Below are 20,908 nucleotides of genomic sequence, written 5' to 3' on the forward strand. Positions count from 1 at the left end.
TGCTGAGCGAGATGGATGTGGTTTACAGATCATATTCAGGCTATATAAAGAAAAATAATCTGCGTGGGGAAATTGTCGTAAGATTCTCGAAGAAGCATGTGAGGGATGCAATCCTGAAAGTGGTCGCTGGAATACCCCTGAAAGTGGGGGGAAATACCATCAGAACGCTAAAGGATATTCCATTTGAAGTAAGACAATGGAGAAAGAAGTACAAAGAGCTCGTGCTTTTTCTAAGTTTCTGGAATATCCCTGAAAGTGGGAGAGAATGCCATCAGAGTTTTAAAAGACATTCCATTTGAAATAAGACAACAGAGAAAGAAGTACAAAGATCTTGTGCTTTTTCTTCAGACAAATTCAATTGGATATAAATGGCTTATTACAGAAGGCGTCACCTTCAAAATTAAGGATAAAAAAGAAAAGATTGACTCTGTTCTGAAAACTCGGGAATTTCTAAGGGTCCAGTCGGGAAGGCCAGAGGATGGGAAAAAAGGGCAGCAAGTCTAGTGGGGAGGACTCTCTGGCAGAGCAAGGGGCAGCAGCTCCAAAAAGTCCTTACAAGCTGCAGAAGAGACGGGAAAAGGAGACGTGAAGGCTGAAGGACTCTGATTTGTGCCTTTGAGGACTTTGAAATGGGATGATTGGGTGTACTGTTCTTAGACAGTTAAGTTTTAAGATTTAAAGAAAATGGTAAAATATTATAAACATTTGACTAGGGTTATAATGTCATAAAAGAAGGGGATACTTGATGTAATTAAGCTATTGATTATCTCCTCTCTTGGGTTTTTAGTTAGTAGTGGGTTCTTTGCTTTATCCTATATATGTAGTCCCCCTCCCCTTTTTTCTGTAGTAGTTTTGTAGTCTTACAAAAAATAATAAAAAATCCCCTCCGGGGGCTCAAAAAAAGAAAAAAAAGAAATCTCCCATAACCACAACATCCTGTCTCTGTGAAAGTTTAGCAAGCTGTTGTACAAATGCATCATCCAGTTCCTCCGGTTGGTTCGGAGGTCTGTAGTATATCCCAACAACAATATCCCCTTCTTTTTCTCCTCGCTCTATCCTTACCCACACACTTTCAACAGGGCAACTCTCAAAATTCTGAATTTCAGTGCAAGTGTATTCATTCTTGACATATAGTGCCACCCCACCTCCTTTTTTGTTTATTCTGTTCTGCTTGAACAAGGTATATCCTTCAGTCGCTGTGCTCCATATGAGACTCATCCCACCAAGTCTCAGTGATACCTATCAGATCATACGTACTTTCCAATATTTGAAGTTCAAGTTCCTCCTTTTTATTTCCCATACTCTGTGCATTAGTATAAAGATATCTCAGATTACAGACATCCTTTCCTACTATAGGTCCCTTTGAATTTACCTGAAAATTACTGAACTCACCTCTCTCACGTTCATTGTTCTCTGGTCACTCTCTTTCTTGAACTTAGTGTTGGGGATGCTGCACAACATCAGGCCTTTTCTTCCCACCCCCTGTTTAAAGCCCTCCTGATCAGGTTCGCAAGTCTTCCAGCAAATACATTTCTCCCATTCTTTGTAAGGTGCACCCCATCCATCGCCAACAGTTCTTCATGTTGGAGGTACATACCATGGTCCAGGAAGCCAAATCCCTCTCGATGGCACCATCTACGTAACCAGCCATTCACCTCCAGTATCTTGTTCTCCTTTCTAGCTCCATGGCCCTCAACAGGTAAAATGGAGAACACCACCTGTGCCCCCAGATCTTTCACCTTCTTGCCCAGAGCCTCGTAATCTTTGGAGATCAATTCAAGGTTTCTTCAAGCCGTATTATTTCTTCCCACATGGATCAGCAGGAGTGGGTAGCGATCAGAGGTTTTGACCAGTCTTGGAATTCTTTCAGCCACATCTCAGATACATGCTCGAGGAAGACAACAAACCTCTCGAGATTCCTTGTCCAGTCTCCAGACAACTTCTTCTGTCCCTCTCAGTAGGGAGTCACCAACCACCACTACTCATCTCTTCCTCCATGGGATAGCTTGGTTCCTTCTCAGTCTATGTGTTTGTGTGTCAGTCACATCCTTTTGATCTTGGAGTCTGCTATTCTGATCTTCCACCATCAGAAGCGGCTGGTAGTGATTTTGCAGCTCCACTGGCTGTGAGTGTTTCCTGATTATCTTACTCCTCAAGGTCACATTCTTCCACTAACCCACCTGTTCGTTGTTATTTCCTTCCTCTTGCTCAGGATTTGCTAGCTCTTGCTGTTCTCTCAGGAGCCCCTCTTCCTTCATGTCTAAAAATCTTTCTCCCTTCCTGATGTTCCTCAATGTACAGATTTGTGCTTCGAGTTCTCCCACCTTCTCCTCAAGCATTCTTATAAGCTTGCACTTGCAAAATGTATAATGCATTTCCTGGCAAGGCAGAAAAATGATCATGGTACAACCCTGGCACATCACTGAAATTGATGCTTCATTATCCATCTCCCTAGGAACAAATCTATCTTCTACAGCCTCAGAAACTTCCCTCTCAAAGTCCAACATAAACTCTTGTTGTGGTGGTGATGTACCCTTCTGTCAGCAACTCACCATGTGCTCTCCACTCCTTGCATCAGCTATGGGCTGAGAACCAAGGGCTAAGATACCTTTGATTCTTTCTCTTTGGGTTGCACCAAATGGCTTGCATCTCTGGCTTAAATACTTGCAACAAAAGGAAACAGAAGCTTAGTCCAGATTCTGTATACATTGGCAAGATATGTTCCCAAGAATTCCCCTGTCTTGGAAGGTGATAGATATCACCTACTGAATCCAAACAGTTGTTGGGCAGCTCCAAGGTGAGCCAGCTGGGCGGATTTAAAGGACACGATGAAGCTGGTGGTGATATGTGCAGAAGCAATCAGTGGAACTTGCTTGGGTGAACAAATATTTTGGACCTCCCCTGGACTCATAATGTTTACATGGATACAGGGAGGGCAGAATTACAGGGAAGGGATGCCTAACCCTTCTCAGTCATACATTCTTCCTCACAACCTCTGTCCCAGCAGTTTTTCCTTCTGTCTCCCCAGAGCTGGACCCAGTTGGCCCCTATTGCTGTTAGTATTAACCTGTTTGAAAACATATCTGTCAGTATAAAGGAAGGGGGAACACATGGGATGAAGGTTTCCTGGAAGCAACTTAGAGATGAACTGGCCACTTAACCTACCAGGACATTTCCTGGTGGGCCACTCGTGGCAAAGAGCAAGCCTGGCAGCTCTGGGAGAACTTCAGGAGACACTTGCCTCTGAGTCCTCATTGGTGACTGTAGTTGGTTTCAGCTCACCTGTTATCCCCTCCTGCGCTGTTGTCAGTTCGCAGGAGAAAGCCAAGGGAGAGGCAATGCACACTGTTGGTGAGTTGAGGCACTATCTTGTAGTGCCTCAGGCACTGCTTAGTTTAATTTGCTCCAGAGCTGTTTCCATTCACTTTCCAATGCATTCCTGAAAGGACCCCTTTTTGGCTACATCAGGCAGTTCCTGGATCTTGGCTGTTAGCCATTGATCGCTGAGTAGTAATCCCTGAGACTGTGCCTGATTGCCCACAGAAAGTGAGACTGAAATTATTTAAGTATGATCCTTAGCACTGATAAAAGAGGGCAAGGCACTGGTTTTAATCATTCTGTCGGCCTGTTGAAAGATGACGCAGCTTGTATTTGCATCAATATTATGAAAGCACAATCATGACTGTGTGTGTGTGTGGGCTGAGGCAGTTTTGTGCCAATGTTCCCAGATGCCTTCATTAAAAAAAATCTTTAAAAGATGTTAATACATGAGAAAGTGATTATATTCTTTCCAGCCAAAATGTCTCACAATTTTTTTGATCCGACAAGATAATTAATTGATATTCATTCGTATTTTGACTGAATATCAGAGCAGTTCTATACAGACTGACCACCTTCTAGGCCAATTTACTTCAGTGGACCTAGAAGGGAATAACTGTTTTGGATTGCACTGTATATTTATGAAAAGCGTCTTACTGATATGACTACATTTCTTTTGAGAGTCATTCTGATTTGTGGCTAGGTACTTGAAAACCTAGCAAGGTCATCAGTGATTTCCATATGAAAGCAGCCTTCTTCTTGTTTTGCCTATGCGCAAGGCTTCCCAGTGTGAAGCCCATGAGTGCGATGGCACCCTCCAACCCCTTTCCTGGTGCCTGCCAAATGATCTTTAGAAAGTAGGAGGGGCCAGGTGGGGCTTTTTTGCACTAGGACGTCTGAATGGAAATCCTATTGGCTGCACAGGTTTTTAAAAGTTGCTTCAGAAACAACCATACCACAGCACAAGGATCTTCCCTGTATTAGCTGTGTGTGTTAATTTTAAAGGGCATCCTGTTAAACAGAGCTTCTGCCGAAATTTTGAAAAGCTTGTGGGTGGAGGAGCATTGTGTCTGTGCATGGAAACACTGGCTCTCACAGGGAATTGCTGGAGCAGAGAATTGACTTATTTATTTATTTATGCACTTTATTACCCCACATTTCTCCCTGATAGGGACCTAAAGTGCCTCACTAAAGTACCTGATTGAAAATGGCAACAATTTAAACAAGCAAAAGCCAATTAATAAACAAAAAAACCAAACAAACAACTGCTCCCCATAAAATCATATCTGGAATCCAGTAGCCTGTTCTTTCAATGGCAATGGGTTGAGACCCATGGGCTAAAAGCCAAGGCTGAAGAGTGCTGATGTGTGGCCACACTGGTGGCTTGGCATGATATGGCACCACCTCTAATTGTACCGATTTAAAATGTTGCAGGGCATATCATCCAGACAGCACACCCTGCTGCAGGTTACACACGCAGCCATCCCCTGGTCAAGCATCCACATTACTGCAGTGCCTCAGCCATGGAGTGCACTGCTCAGTCAGTTTTTAACATGTTGGTGGGTGCATATGCATGCATGTGTGCTCATGTGCATGCACATATGCTTGACGCATGTGCGCATGTACACATATAGGCAAAAACTAAAAAAAAACACCACTCCAGTGGCAGAAACAGATCTGCAGGTTCAGACTGCCAATCCATTTTGTGCATGCTCCCCTGCATTCAGACATCTGACCATGCGCAATGAATGTGTGAGGAACAAAAAACACCACTCGTGAGGCAGTTCCCTTTTTAGCCAGGTCCAAGTCATGCTACGATGGGGTGAGTATGCCTGGGGGGACACCTGACAGATGTGGCTGTGTGACCGCGCCCATTTAATCCGGAGGGGAGGGGTGGCTATGTTGGGCCAAACTGCTTGTGGGATCACACCCTTTGTATCTGTAGACAGGAAGGAGACAGAAGCACAGCTGAGACATTGTTCAGCTGGCAAGATGTTCCCCAATAATTCCCCTCTTAGGGTTTTACCTCTGTTGTTTTTGAAATAGAAAGCACTTGGGAACCACTGAGCACAGTTATGGAGACAGCAGTCAACCAATATTTTGCATAAAGAAATAAATAACAAGCTCTTAGGATGAGGAAACTCCTCCTGGAAAAATCTGCCAGGATGCTCTTATCTTTGTATATCTTTGATGATTCAAAATGACGATGTGTAATGAAACAGATAACTTTTCACAAGTTTGAACAAAGCAGTCAGTGAGAACTCCTCGGAACTGTCTTCTGTTGTTCTCTTTTTTGGTAATCTTTCTGCATGGTCTGGAATTCACTTAATTTTTACATATGTACTCCAAACAGGTGAAACTGCAATTTAATTGCTTTGAAGTCAGTGCAGGGCAGCATGTCTACGTGACCATGAGAACAATTCCAAATTACTGTGGAGTCCAACTGAGTCAAGAGTATTATGTTGAAGGTAGGAATCTATATTCAGAAGAGTGATTGTCTTGAGTTGGTTCTTAATGCAAAAATGCATCCTTCATCGGCCAGGAGACAGTCCAACAGCCCTTGGATCAGGATCCAAATTACACAACGTCCCTTAGCTCACGGGATGGTACAACCTCGGCATGACTGGCTTCAGAGCGAAAGTTGCCAAAATATTTAAGGGTCTTGGAAATAATTTCGTGGAACATTGCAGGGTGGTTCAAATGGCTATCTAGAGGTCCGATGATCTTCAGCCAGCATCATACCCCAGAAGTGCTGGCTGTCCAAGAAACTTGGACCGACCTACCCCTGGAGCTGGAGGGTTATACATCTTTTAGTACGAAGGCTGCTAAGGGAAGGGAACGTGGGAGGATGAAAGGAGGCTTGGGCATTCTAATTTCAACATCTCTAATGGCCTCCTGTAAGGAACTGCAGCCTCTGTCACACAGTGGCCAAAAATACCAGGGGCCATCAGGAGGTCCACCAGTGGGGCCAGGACACTAGAAGCCCTTCCACTGTTGCCCCCCCAAGCACCAAGAATACAGAGCATCACTTGCCCCAGACTGAGAGTTCCTATCTATACCATGTGGCTAATAGCCACTGATGGACCTCTGCTCCATATATTTATCTAATCCCCTCTTGAAGCTGTCCATGTTTGTAGCCGCCACCACCTCCTGTGGCAGTGAATTCCATGTGTTAATCACTCTTTGGGTGAAGAAGTACTTCCTTTTATCTGTTCTAACCCGACTGCTCAGCCATTTCATTGAGTGCCCACGAGTTCTTGTATTGTGAGAAAGGGAGAAAAGTACTTCTTTCTCAACCTGCTCCATCCCACACATAATCTTATAAACCTCTGTTCCCTGTTAGATCTATAACCCTAAACCAGTGGAACTCACTCTGCAGTGTATGAAGATCTACACTCACAATTACCACCAACCAAGAGAGCCACATGACTGCCCTGAGTGCTGCCACACCAAAAACACAATACAATAAGATACATCTATTAATCTTGTTGTGTAATTATAACTGTTTAAGGTTGTGGTCACATGCGCCAGAAAAAATGGGGGGGGAGGGGGAAAGCGAGGCTATTTCCTCCAGAGGAATTTGACCTGCAGTTGTGCGATCCCACAGTCCTTGGAAGCTGCGCGCACAGCCTGCCACTGCATGATCAGATGCAATGGCAGGTGAGTCAGTTTTTTTCTTTTGCCGTTTGTTTCCGATACGCTTAAACGAGGAATCGCATCTCCGCACTGAGGGCTTCCTATGGATTGTGTGATGATGCGCATACTGAGAAGGGGGAAAAAAACCAACAGCACGGAGTTGGGATGGCCTGATCAGACCATCCCGACACCATGAGAGTGTGCTGGAGTGATCGGACAGGGGAAAGTCCATCCATGGCCCATCGCAACCCATTTTCCACCAGATTTTCCCCAGTGTCTTTTAACTCTGCTTCTGTGGCAGAGCAGAACAGGTTGCCAACAGCTGCGGGGCGCTTCCCAGACGTTGTTGTCTGATCGTGTCCTTTAAATCCGCCCAGCATTCATGCCTATGGCAGGTCTAATTGTGTGTATGATCGCAGCCTAGATTACCAGAATGTGCATATTGTGTTGTCTTCTCCCATCACTAGTGAACCTTAGCCAGTCCTTATGTATCTGGAGTGATGGGGTGGACTTCCCTCTTGGTCTTCTTGCTCCCTCTTCAGCAAGACATGCAGACAGTCAGGTGAGAGAGTGAGATTGCCAAGGTGCCCAGAGGAGGACCTGCTGCCCCTGGAGAAGGCAGAGTGAAACCACCCCTCCACCCCACTATCTTGCTGTTTCCTTGGGTGGCTGCTGTGGTGGTTTAACTCTGTTTTCTCTGCAGTCAAGCTTGTTGACCTCCTGGCCATTTCTGAGATAAGAGCACAGAGGATGCAGAGAAGGAAGGGAGGGTTGTTTACTTCCATCCCTGGAATGAGGCTGACAGCTCAGAGAAGTTCACAGCCTACCCATCCTTCAGTCCCTCCAGCAACAGCTGTTTCAAGGAGCGATCCACCTGCCAACCATAAGCCCTACCAGGCAATGACCTTGCTCACATTTCTAGAAAAATGGGGCAGGTGCTGCAGTGGGGAAGAGACACAGGTTGCATGTCAGTCACACTGGCTGTTGAGCCCCTGAGGGATTATCACTGCCCTATATGAAGTTACTAAGAAATAAAACTCTTTTCCTTTTGAATTCTGGCTCACACTTAGGATGTATATTAGGGTGGTTTTAATTACAGAATTTACAGTTCAGAGCTATTCACTTGTATGTTATGTTTTCATTCCTCCTCATATTAAAGTTGTTTTAAATAGTTCCTCACACAGCTAGTCTGATTTTGTAGACCCACAAATAGTAAAAAGGTTCCTTATAAGGGGTCATTTCCAACTTGCTGTTATTTTAACTTTGTTAGTTAGTTGTTCCAACCTTTGTGGTAACAATGGTAAGAAAAGAATATTCCCATGTATTACCACAAATCCTCTAGGAGTATGTACAGCATCCTGTGATTTAATAGCAAGTGCTAAGTATACAAGGTACTCAGTGTTCTCTCTATTGTTCCAAGCCTAGCAAAGATGCATCTCCTGTCTATGTAATGCTCTCCCTATTGTTAAAATTTTATTATCAGTCTCTTGATATAAAGTTCAAATATTTCTGGTGTGGCGATCTTCTATGCCTTCAGTTAGTATTGATATTATAGGTTATTTTTAGTAATTTGGGAGCTTAGATACTCAAAGACTATGAATTGGGGTCTAACAATCATAAAGTTGAAAAAGGCCAATACATTTTGCACCTGCAATTTTGTTTGGGGATGTTATGTTTTTTGGAAAGAGACAGGATCAGCATCCAAAGTTCTCTTGTTTTGCTTGATGAGCTTGATGATTATCTCACAAAACCACCTCAAGCAGTATTCTGGATAAATAATACATGGTGGTAGAAAGTACCATAAAATTGCAGCTGACTTATGGCAACCCCATAGGCTTTTCAAGGCAAGAAATGTTCAGAGGTGCTTTGCCATTGCCTGACTCACCCCTGGACCTCCTTGTTGGTCACACATCAATACAAACCAGGTCTGACCCTTCTTAAATTCTGAGATCTGAGGATACTGGGCTAGCCTGGGCCATCGAGGTCAGGGCAAATGGCAAATACATACATACAAACATACATACATACAAAGAATAATTAAAAACTAGCAGTGGTGGCGTTTAGCATGGTGGTTGGCCAGTAAAGCCTATGAGCTTCCTTCAATGAATTTTCTGCTCAGTTTTCCTGATTAAGGGTGTTTATGAATGAAAAGGAATTCTTTATGGCTGTCAGGACAGCTATATACTCTGCCTTAAATGTAAAGCACAAATATATTTTAAAAAACGTCCTTCAGCTGATGTCCTACACTTCACTGTATGAGGAATACTAACAAATGTCATAAACAGGCTTTTTAGAAAGCACAATTATTTTAAAAGAAATTTTAGTTTACTCCAGGAGACATGGAAACAAAAGTAGGGTTTCAGCAAAACACAAGAAGCTAGAAAGCTGATTTTATTTACATTTTTTGGCAATAGTTTCTCCCACTTTTCTCCAACACAGAACTCAAATCAGCTGACAAAATTTATTGATCAAACTGGTAATTATGTAATTTTTTTCAAATAGCGTCTGCATCACATTTGAGTTCCCAATGACATGTATGAAGCTGCCTCATATTGAGTCAGTCAATGGTCCATCTAGCCCAGTATTGTTTAGTAAAATCAACAGTGAATTTCCAGGATGATTGTTCAGATATGTAGGCCCTAGGCTGTGAAAGGTTATGGCAAACAAAATGGAGGTAAAGAATGGGGCAAAATGCAGCTTCTCCTTTCCTGCTGGTTTTCTCTTATTAAGTCTGAAGAGGTCTCTGTTACATCTTAAGTTCTATCCACATTTGCATCCTATCCTGTGACCAGAATGCTGTCCTCTTCATATACTACTGAAGGGTGTCTACTGGTGCAAGCCAGGCCTCGAGGACTAGGCTTGCCAAGTCCCCCCGGGGGTGGGGAAACCCCCGCCCCAGAGGCCCGTTCCAAGGCACTGGTGGATCGGGCCTGGGGGAAACCCCACCCCCATGTGCACATCACCAGGAAGTGACGTGACGACACCGGCCACGACCATCCAAGGGAAAACTCTATGGTTTTCCCTCAGACAGTCGTGGCCCCGCCCCCAGCGTGCTCGGTGTCATCACGTCACTTCCTGGTGATGTGCATGCGGCGCGCGCGCTCAAGCCGCAAGCCGGGAGTCCCCCGCTGTGGCGATTTTTTCACTTGGTAACCCTAAAGAGGACAGACTATAGATGTCCCCCCAAAAAAGAATGGTTTTCTGGAAAAAAAATCTGCTTTTTATTTTGCAGATTGCAGAAACAGTGATGTGGGAAAACATATTCCAAGTTGCTTTGGTAAGCTGAGATCCAGGAGGTATAAATTACATGTAATGATTTTAGAATACTGTCATTGTTTTTTAATTCAGCTAGTCTGTGGTAGATATATGCTTTGGTAAATCAGGAATGGTGGACATTGGCTAGATGACTGGAGGGCTTTAAGCAGTGGCAGATGCTAGATGGCCATATTGTCAGGAATGTTCTAGCTTTGGATGTCCTGCATTGTGGCTTGCCATTTGTTCGCTAGGGGTGGGAGATCTACTGCCCCCACTCCCATTGCCCGCCAGCACTCTGGTGGCTGGCAGGAGGCAAAAAAGGAGAAGCTTTTACATGGCAGTGTTATGTCACTTTCAGGGAAAACTTGGCTATGTCCCTGCCTCCTGAACTTCTGCTGGTTGCTTATGCATTGATCAGTGGTTAGAATAGATGGCCTATAAGTCTCCTTCCAGCTATAGGAATCTAGTCAATACTGTGCTTGATGTGTATTACAAAGATACTCTTTCTGCATACTGGTTCAGCCCACAACCCCAGGATTCTTACTGTAAGCCTGCTTTCTCATTTTCTGACATATTGACACACTTTCTATTGAAATCAATGGGAAAGACTGTTTAGAATCATAGTACAAGGACCACTGCTGACATCTAGATTCGATTACTGCAAAGTGCTCTATGTGGGTTGCCCTTGAACAGTGTTTGGAAATTTTAATAGGTACAGAATGCTGCAAACTGGATGTTGACTGGAGTGAGTCATATGGACCATATCACTCCAGTCGTGGTCCATCTGCACTGGCTTCCAATGTGTTTCTGGGCACAATTCAAGGTCCTCTAAGCGTTATGTAGTTTTGGACCAACCTACTTGAAAGACCACCTCACCTACTCCCTTATGAACTCATCTGGCCTTCTGAGGTTAGGTGGGTGGCAACCCAGGAGAGGGCATTTTCAGCCAAGTCACCAAAGTTTCCTTTGGCACTCCCTCAGTGTTCCTTTTTTCCTGAGCAATATTTTAATTGCTGTTTTACGTCTTTGTATGTATTTAAAGTCTGCTTTAGTTTGTTTTAATGATGTGTGTTCTTGGGGTGTGTGTGTTTGATTTTAATAGTTTTAAAATGTGATTGTATCCAGTATGTTTTAAATTGTTAACCACCTTGGTGGCCCTTGTGAGAGCAGAAATGTGGGATGTAATTTTCTTAATAAATGAAAATAATATTCTGTTTTAAAGGAAAGATTTTAAAAAATCATACCAGTGTTTCTGTCTGAGACATCTGGGATCTGTGAACAGCAGTCTAAATCAGGCTAGGCAAGCCCCAGCCAATGCCAAAGGGCAGCATTCCCGACCATTTTTTTTTGTACCACAAAAGCAGGGGCATAGTCAAGACTTTTAGGAGATGCAGAACAGTGATGTCATCAAATACAGTACCTTTTGGCCTAGGCTATGCCGGAAGCTCCACTCCAGTGGTTGGTTCCATCTTGCACAGGCATGCAATGTTATTCTCCTATGGGCTCAGATGGCAAGGTGGGAATACAAGGTAGCCAGCTTCCCATGTGGTGTTGCTGCCTTTCTGAAGAGCAGGAGTCACTGCTGTCACTCCTTCCATGAATGAAGCTGCCTCTGTGGTCAGCGCAACCCTTACTCTTCTTGAACCTTTGTATTACCTGCTATATCAACACCTTCACAGGTGGATGTTACCTTTCATTCAGTGCTTGGACCAATAAGGTTACTGTCTTATTCCAGCTTCCTCTTGGGTGCTAATCATGGGAAAGCAAAATATAGTCTTAGATTTCTTTGCCACCTTTTGGTCATGTCACTAATTATGTAGAGCCTGATGAACCTATGAAGCTGCCCTCTTCTGAGTCAGACCATTGGTCTAGCAACACCAGTATTGCCTAATCTTACTAGCTGTGGCACCCAGAGTTTAAGGCAGAGGTCTTTCACATAACCTGCAATCTGATCCTTCTAACTGGAGATGCTAGTGTAATTTCTGCAATCTGTATGCAAAGCAGATGCTCTACTACTGACCCATGGTCCCACCCAAAGCATCACATGATTACCTTGGATAGTCTTTGTGCAGGGGTAATGGCAGAAAGTTTTCCTAAAATTACTTAGTCTTTTCTTCTGCCTGTGAACCACAGATTAGAAGATCTTAAATACCCAGAGACATCTCAGTAGAGACCTTTGATGTTATCCACCTTTTTTGGATTTTGTGGATTAACCTGCATGTGGTATATTTATGGTAGATTTTGCCTTGGAGTTGGAGAATGAGTTGAGGGGTCTCTTCTGACCCTATGATGCTATGAAACAGGCAAGAGTTGGGTCATCGGGAACTACAACATGCTTTAAGAGGACTGGGAGAAGGACCATATGGAGGCAACAAGAGTAGCAAAGTCTCAGGTTAGCGATTTCAAACACTAATAAGTCTCCACTGAATGGATGGGGAGGGGATGGGTACTTTACCTGGTGGCCAAGGATAGATAGTTTCATCTGGGTGGCCAAGATTAGATAGCTAATCTTGACAACCATTGTACGCAATCCTAAATATATGGTTTAAGATCAGCGGCACCAGTGTTATAGCCCTATTATCAGCCATAAAACTCAAACTCTGATCAAAATAATTAACTCCTATTGTGTAAACACAGGCCAATATTTATTGCAATGTGGATGGTTTTCAGTTTTAGGATTTGTAGGGATTTGGCTGGGAATTGCATAGTAGAAACGACTGTTATATGAACATGGGTGACAAATAGATAAGGAGGGGCACTAAGACAAGAACTAAAAACCATGCAGAGGTATATTGGGTTGGATCCCATAAATCTGTTGTTTCCCTCTTCCCTTGACACTACCTTGACTTCTTGTGCTGGAGGAAAGCTCCTCCACTAGAAGAACCGATCCATGGATTCCAACTCATCGAGGTGTGAAGAATTCCAGTATTTCCATCTTGTGGTCATTTCACAATCCAGTTTCCATGAAAACCAGCAAATTATATTAAAAAGAGGAACCTCATAGTTTCAAGATTTCACTGACCTCCTATTGAAAAGGGTTCATGTCAGGGCGAAGCATCAGTCCTAACCTTCTGGACATTGTACGTCAAATAGGGAAATGGTAATTCAGTGATGTTAAAGTGATGGAAATGAACTGAGATTTATATTCCCATTGAGTTTGGAATTTCAGGCTTTTAATAATATTGGACAACATTAACAAAAGTACAAGTAGGAATGTTTATGATTGTAATGGGCTCATTTTGAAAAAAATTGCAGCTGGAAAATTGGCTTATGAAGTGGACAGAGCAAAACATACCATATTGCTGAACATATCCAATGTGGCCCAAAATGTCGATTATTATGTCCGTTTATGCCACCAGTGGTTTGTGTGTGAGGATGTGGGATTGGTGTCTTTGGTAAGTACTTACTATGTACTAAAAATGGTTTATGGAAATAATTTATCTAAGCCAGTGGTCTTCATCACATGGCTTGAGACCCTCAGGTGGGTTGTAGAACCCCATTTTTGGGTTCAGTTGCCCCCACAGAGCTGCCATTTCTACTGTCTCTTGGAAGCACCAGCTGAATAGTGAGCAAGAATATCATGTCTCTTTTTTACATTTGTACTGAAATGAGCAGCAGGATGGTGAGGTGAAATCATGCAGCTGTCAAGAGGATTCCTCTGTAGCTCTAACCAATGTTCCCTCTAAGCTGTGGAGTCTTGTGAGCCAAAATTCAACTTTGTGAGCTACTGGCATTAAAGTTGTGAGCAAATGATTTGGCTACTGCATAAATCAGTTTGCTTTGGAGCCATCCTTTCTGAGCTAAGACAAAAATGTGTGAGCCGGAGGCTGAAAAACTGTGAGCTAGCTCACACTAACTCAGCTTAGAGGGAACATTGGAACCCTTGTGTTTCTGGGTGGGCTCTGACTCTCTCCTGCCCACACTCATGGCTTTGACACTACTGTTTGGTGTAGTGGTTAAGTGTGTGAACTCTAATCTGGGAGAACCGGGTTTGATTCCCCACTCCTCCACTTGCACCTGCTGATGTGACCTTGGGTCAGTCAGAAGCTCTGGCACAGCTGTCCTTGAAAAAGAGCAGTTTGTGTCAGAGTTCTCTCAGCCCCACCCACCTCACAGGGTGTCTGTTATGGGGAGGGGAAGGGAGAGGAGTTTGTAAGCAGCTCTGAGACTCCAAGTGAAGGGCGGGGTATAAATCCAATCTCTTCTTCTTCTACTGTAGTCATAACTCTGGCTGGCCCTCTTTCTGGTGTCACAGGTTTGTGGCTCAGTGGATCCCATTCTGCAGCCTGCAAGTTTAAAGTGGGTCATGACCAATGCTCCCTCTAATCTGTGGAGTCTTGTGAGCAAAAATTCTACTTTGTGAGCCACTGGCATTAAAGTTGTGAGTGAGTGATTTGGCTGCTCCATAAATTAGTTTGCTCTGGAGCCATCCTTCCTGAGCTAAGACAAAAATGTGTGAGCCAGAGACTAAAAAACTGTGAGCTAGCTCACACTAACTCAGCTTAGAGGGAACACTTGACTCTGAAAGGACTGCAAACCATGGATATAAGTGGAGTCTTGGGCTGACTTTTGTTGGATTCTCTGCTGCCTGTTTTTATGTGTGTGTCTTTGTAGCATTTATCTGGTGACCAGATGATGACCACATGGAAGGGAGGGGTAGGGCTGCTGTTCTTTGAATAATTGTGTAGAAGAAGGTTTTTAATCAGGGGCTGGAATAGCATAGAGGCTAAGAGAATGAACTGTGATCAAAGAGATTGCTGGTTCAAATCTCATCTCAGTCATGAGCTCATTCAGCAACCAGAGGCAAATCCCTCTGTCTTGACCTTCTCCCCCCATCTGCAGTGGGGATGGGGGTGGAAAAATAATGCTGGCCTTCCTTACAGGGATGTTTCCTATATCTTGAGTTATGTTTTGAGAAAACTGGAAATTGTAGATTCAAGGCAGATAGAAGTGTCTAAAAACAAAACCAAATAAATAGAAATTCTTGACTTGCTGCTGCTATTTTACAATTTCAGATTCAAAGGAATGACCTGGTAAAATCAATTTCTTTGCCGTTTACCCAGCTGCTTCCTTGCCTGTGCATTGAGGTAAGTATTTTTTGCATGTTTTGTTATTATGTGTAATTTGGATTAAAAAAGGAGTTCCTCCTTAAAAGGGCATTATGATTATTCTAAGAGGACAAAATCTTTACATAGGAACCAACCAAACAACATGCTGGCAGAAATCTTTCCAGAATTGTGTGAAACACCAGTTCTATTTTGCCATCATCTTAAATCCTAGATTGTGTGAGGAGAATTCCTCATGGAATCCCATAGATCTAGGATTTAGGGGAAGTGTTTCTGAGATCAGAGGGTTCTTGTTGATCTCTAAGGCCTTACTGCACTTGAATCTAGTTGAGATCAGAGGGAACACATTCCAGAACCCAGCATCTCTATTTTAGAAATTAAATCCTGGCTTTACATAAATATAATCTTATTTCTAAAAGTAATTTTGCAAATGTTTTTGATGTGCTCATGGAGAAAGGAAAATGGTACTATTAAAATGATCAGGTTTAATCCAGTGATGCATGAATAGAATCGGCAGCCTCCACCCCCGCCCATACTACTACCCTTGGAGTTCAGGAGATCCCTAAGAACAATGGAGGGTGTGATGTGAGATCGGAGTGGGAGGGGAGAATTGGTTAAAATAATTCCTCCTCTTCCTCCACTAGAAATACTTTCATACCAAAGGGAAACAACCATTTGATCAGGCCTGTTGTGCCTATTATTCAAAGTGATGGATCATGGGCACTTTTTTGAGGGGATCTCTTATTTAACAATTATTTAAGGAGTGTAGGTGTTGTGTTTACACTACTTGAATACTCAAGGAGGATACCTGGCTGTTTTTTTAAAAAAATCTCCTTGGAAGATACATTTCATCCTATTTGTAGGGCACAGAGAGACTGAAATTAGTTTTCCTTCCATAGAAACTATAGACAAGGACAGGAGCAAATAAGCACTTTTGCCTGGGAGAGAGCTGGTTCTGAAGCAGACTGGTCATGTGAAGTAACATTACTTTGGCATTTTTAAAAACTGACTTTTTTAAAACTGGCATTTTTAAAAACTGACTTTTCCACCTTTTTAAAGCATCTGTCCGCCCTTCACTTCTATAAATGAACAGAGTTTTACTCAAGCATTTAAATCTATCTAGCACACTTTCCTCCACAAGAAATGTACCCCGTAGAGACTACCTCAAGCAGTGTTTTACAGTATCCTGAGTAGAGTTACTTCAGTGAATTTCAGAAATGTATATGTGATGCACCTCTTCCACTTTCTCTGTCTGACTAAGCTGCCCTAGCTATCTATTTTCTTCTTCCCTGAAGAAACTATGGCTGTGCCACCCTGTCACAGTCTGACATTTTGATGCTGGATCAGCCCAGGAACCTGAGGGAAGGGTTGAGTTCACCCTTCAACTTAAACCGCTGAAATGGCACTCAAGGCTTTTTGAAATTCAAAAATAACAAAATAGTTTATTCAACATAGAGGGGGAAAGGTCAACTGAAATCAGGGGGAAAATTTCTGAGGATGTTCAGTAAAGAACTCTGAGGTAAATCAGTACATGCACAGACTTCAGTTCATATGTTTCAAATAATTCAAAGTTAAGTTGAGAGGCTTTTAATTCAGTGTTTCCCAAACACTCCAGTACACTTTTTTTGAATATTCACTGACTCTTTTGGTTTCCAGAAGGCTTGGGATACTTTGTCTTGTACCTAAACTCCTTGTACCCAAGCTCCTGGACCTCTGGTGCTTCCAAGAGAGTAAAAATGGCAACTCTCTGGGGGCATCTGAACAAGAAGATGGGGTTTAAACCATGCTGCAGGAGAAGCCATCCCAGCCAGGATATGTGTGCAGTTGGGAGAGACCTCCCCCCAAAATCGGTATTTCTGAAAAATCCCAGATCTGAATGCCATACTGGTATTGGGATCTTGGATTTTTTGGAAATGCCAAAAAATTTTCTGGTCCAATAGACCCAAGCTGAAAAATATCAATTAAAAAAATTGCACACCCCTAGGACTGAATTCAAACTGAATTTTTCCTCAGCATTTAGTGCTCAAGTCTTTCTCTGCTCAGTTGATGCTAACCAATCAAATTCCTTCAAGCAGCCTGTCACTCAAGAAAAGCTTTCACCTTAGCTAGATGCTTGACCCTTCCCTCAGCTGTCCTTGGGGGAGATACAGGAAGATACCTTTTGATTAGAGACTTTGTCAATATGATATGGGAGAAGTTGAAAATATTGAATATATGCTTCTCAGGTGCCCATGGTACAAGTTGGTTCGAGCCAAATTTATATCTTATCTCTGGTAAAGGAAATGCCTGACCTGATGGACTCTGACTATGTCAATTACTTATGATCAGATGATAATCAGATCATTACCAAACATGTACCTAAATTCTGTGCAGCTAGTTACTGTATCCGCAAAGAAAAGATTATTTAACCTTTTAAAGCATGGTTTTTATATTTCAACAAATTGTTTATATCAGTTATATATAATGTTACTGATTTGCTGGCTTGGTGCCATAACAAATAAAGAATGAGTTAAAGGCTCTCTGAGGAATTAACCCTTCATAGTCCATTACCTGTTTACATAGCACTTCTGAGATTTTAAAGTGTAGTCTGTCAGAGTATAACTCTATTTTGGATTGTATTGTGAGTGATGGGTGAGCATACACAGGACATGAATGAAGATGGCATGAAAACAGATTTGGAATGGATTGTTTTAACTAATGGGAAAAAATAATTGGATTGTAGGCCTGGCCAGCAATTCCAGATGCACGACGAATGCAGATGTGTCCTTTTAAAAATAGTAAGTGAATTGTGTTTCCTGTGTTTAAATATTTGCTATACACTTTTTGAATTGCAGCTAAGTTGCAGGGTGACTGGTCAATTAGATGAGACATACTTACCTAAGAGCAAGTCCCAGGGCTTCAGAAGTGGGCTTTTCAGCACTACCCTTGTGTGTTTAAGGGCAAAACGTCCACTGCTGGAACTCTAGATATATAATTTTACACTATTTACAGTTGCATCAAACTGGCAGAATGCATTAAATACCCCTTCAGTATATATTTTCATAAAGAGTAGCATATTTAATTAGAAACAATTGCCTTTTGTGGGATACTCTTTTCAGCTTTTTTGATATATATCAAGTACTCTCAGTAGGTGGTTGTCTAAATTAATTTTTTTTGTATAACAGGCCCTTTCTTATCATGAGTTTCTTTATAAAGGGAAAACACCATGCATTGTTTGGAGGGAATTCAGTTTGGATTAATTTATGTGAGCAATGAGGAAGCTCCAAACTAAATAATTGTCTTTCTTTATTGTGGGTACATAAATTATACACTGTAGATGTTTACAAAGGCTGATACCTACCACTTTCCTGGCATTATAAAATGTTAAATATTAATCATGTCTTGTGGGCAGAATTTGTTTCATTTGGCATATCCCAAATACTGGTTATTGGCCCTCCTGCCTGGTTTTAGTGTTTTGATGTGTTTTTGTTAAATTATTCTATAATTTTAATGTTGTTTTTAATTGTCCTAATGTTTTTACGTGGGCCACCTTGGGGAACCTGATCAGGTGGAAAATCAGCATTAAAATGTTTTAAATAAAATAGTAAGCTTATTATAGAGGAGTAGTTCTTACTCATTTTAGTTAGTGTACCTTACCAAATCATGGAAGTTCTTTGGCATCCATTTGTCAGACCTTCAGCTCCATTCAGAACACAAAAATCTCATAACATCGTGTTCAGTATTCTCCACACTGCTTGCCCAGAGGTGGCTCACTCAGCAGTTTTGCTGAAAGACTACTAGCTTTTGCCACTAGGTATCATTAATGAAGGGTGAGGATAGAGTAGCCCTACCAGAGTGGTACCATAGGCACAGGGACAACTACTGCAACCAGTGTTCCCTCTAAGGTGAGTTAGAGTGAGCTAGCTCACAGTTTTTTAGCCTCCAGCTCACACATTCTTGTCTTCGCTCAGGAAGGATGGCTCCAGAGCAAACTAATTTATGCAGTAGCCAAATTGCTTACTCACAACTTTAATGCCAGTAGCTCACAAAGTAGATTTTTTGCTCGCAAGACTCCACAGCTTAGAGGGAGCCCTGATTGCAACACATTGGAGGTTTATGGCTGCAGTGACTTGACACAGTGAAGGTTGCGGTCACATGTGCCAAAAAAAAACGGAGGGAGGGGGAAGTGAGGCTATTTCCTCTGGAGGAATTTGACCCGCAGTTGAGTGATCACACAGTCCTTGGAAGCTGTGGGGACAGTCCGCCACTGCATGATCAGACGCAACCATGGGTGAGTCGGGTTTTTTTTTTTTGCTGTTTGTTTTCAATGCGCTTAAACGAGGAATCGATGAATCACATCTCTGCACTGAGGGCTCCCTATGGAGTGTGCAATGATGTGCATACTGAGAAGGGGGGAAACAACAACAGCATGGAGTTGGGATGGCCTGATCAGACCATCCTGATGCCATGAGAGTGTGCTGGAGTGATCAGACAGGGGAAAGTCCATCCGTGGCCCGTCACAATCCGTGTTTTACTGGATTTTCCCTGGTGTCTTTTAACTCCTCTTCTGCAGTGGAGCAGAACTGGTTGCTGATGGCTGCAGGGTGCTTCCTAGATGTTGTCTGATCGCGCCCTTTAAATCCGCCCGGCATTTGTGCCTATGGCAGGTCTAATTGTGTGTATGATCGCAGCCCTATGTTACTTTGTCTTATTTGAAAATGCTTCTACTCCAACTGCCAAGCAGACCTCAAGGTGGCTTACAATGTAAGTCACACCCAACAGTACAATGCCACAGAAACAACAATAACAACAACAACAGTAATCTCTCAGATATACCACATCTCAGATGGGACAGATCTCTGTCCTTTCTCTAGTTGGAGCTGCTTATAGCTTCACTGTTCCTGGCAAGAAAGACTCTCTCCCTTGGAAGCAGCAGTCAGATGCTATCACTGGGCTGTGCTAAGTACTGATAGCTACTTGGTAGCTGAGTGGCTTTATCATGCTGCCACACAGCAGCCCTGATGCCACCTCCTGCCACTTTCCAATAAAAATACTCTTCAGTGATGCTTGGTGGCAGAAGCTGGTAGCAACTGCTTCATGAATTATCTCTGACCCTACCATCAGAATAGTGACTCTACCTCTTTCAGTCAACCTTCAGTGATTTCATCCTCTTGAAACTCACTGTATCTCAATATAATAAATTCCCAGGGCTATTTTCCCAGGAACACACAGGAACGGAGTTCCGGCTGGCTCCCAAGTTGGCCACACCCAGCAGGAACTCATTAGCATAATAGGCCACACCCAACAGCAGGAACTCATTCGAATTAGCTACATTAGGGGTGTGTGGCCTAACATGCAAAGGAGTTCCTGCTACAAAAAAGCCCTTGGTTTTGACAACAAACAAGGTAAACAGAATAAGAAGCAAAAGGTGGATGTGGCTGGATGAGCACACTTCTGGTAACATGGGGGTGTGGCCTAATATACCAATGAGCTGTGCTGTCAGGGGTGTGGCCTAATTGGCGAATGAGTTTCTGCTGTTGGGTGTGGCCTATTATGCTAATGAGTTCCTGCTGGGCTTTTTCTACAAAAAAAGCCTTGTAAATTCCTAAACAAAGCATTTAGGAAAGTGACCAGAAAATGGTTTCACTGTATTG

At 42.8% G+C, this 20,908-nt stretch overlaps 1 protein-coding gene across 1 annotated transcript in view; it reads left to right on the forward strand.

Annotated features, from left to right (window-relative positions):
• IL17REL (interleukin 17 receptor E-like) overlaps positions 1 to 20,908 on the forward strand; it is a 35,020-nt gene that overhangs the window by 4,804 nt on the left and 9,308 nt on the right. The window contains exons 3-6 of the mRNA XM_015417886.1: positions 5,672 to 5,786; positions 13,465 to 13,604; positions 15,225 to 15,296; positions 17,998 to 18,052. Coding sequence (XP_015273372.1) covers positions 5,672 to 5,786; positions 13,465 to 13,604; positions 15,225 to 15,296; positions 17,998 to 18,052 — 382 coding nt within the window. The remainder of the gene's footprint in view (positions 1 to 5,671; positions 5,787 to 13,464; positions 13,605 to 15,224; positions 15,297 to 17,997; positions 18,053 to 20,908) is intronic.

This window comes from Gekko japonicus, unplaced genomic scaffold (genome assembly GCF_001447785.1).
Source record: "Gekko japonicus isolate JY-2015 unplaced genomic scaffold, Gekko_japonicus_V1.1 scaffold528, whole genome shotgun sequence".
In the NCBI taxonomy this organism is placed as follows: domain Eukaryota; kingdom Metazoa; phylum Chordata; class Lepidosauria; order Squamata; family Gekkonidae; genus Gekko; species Gekko japonicus.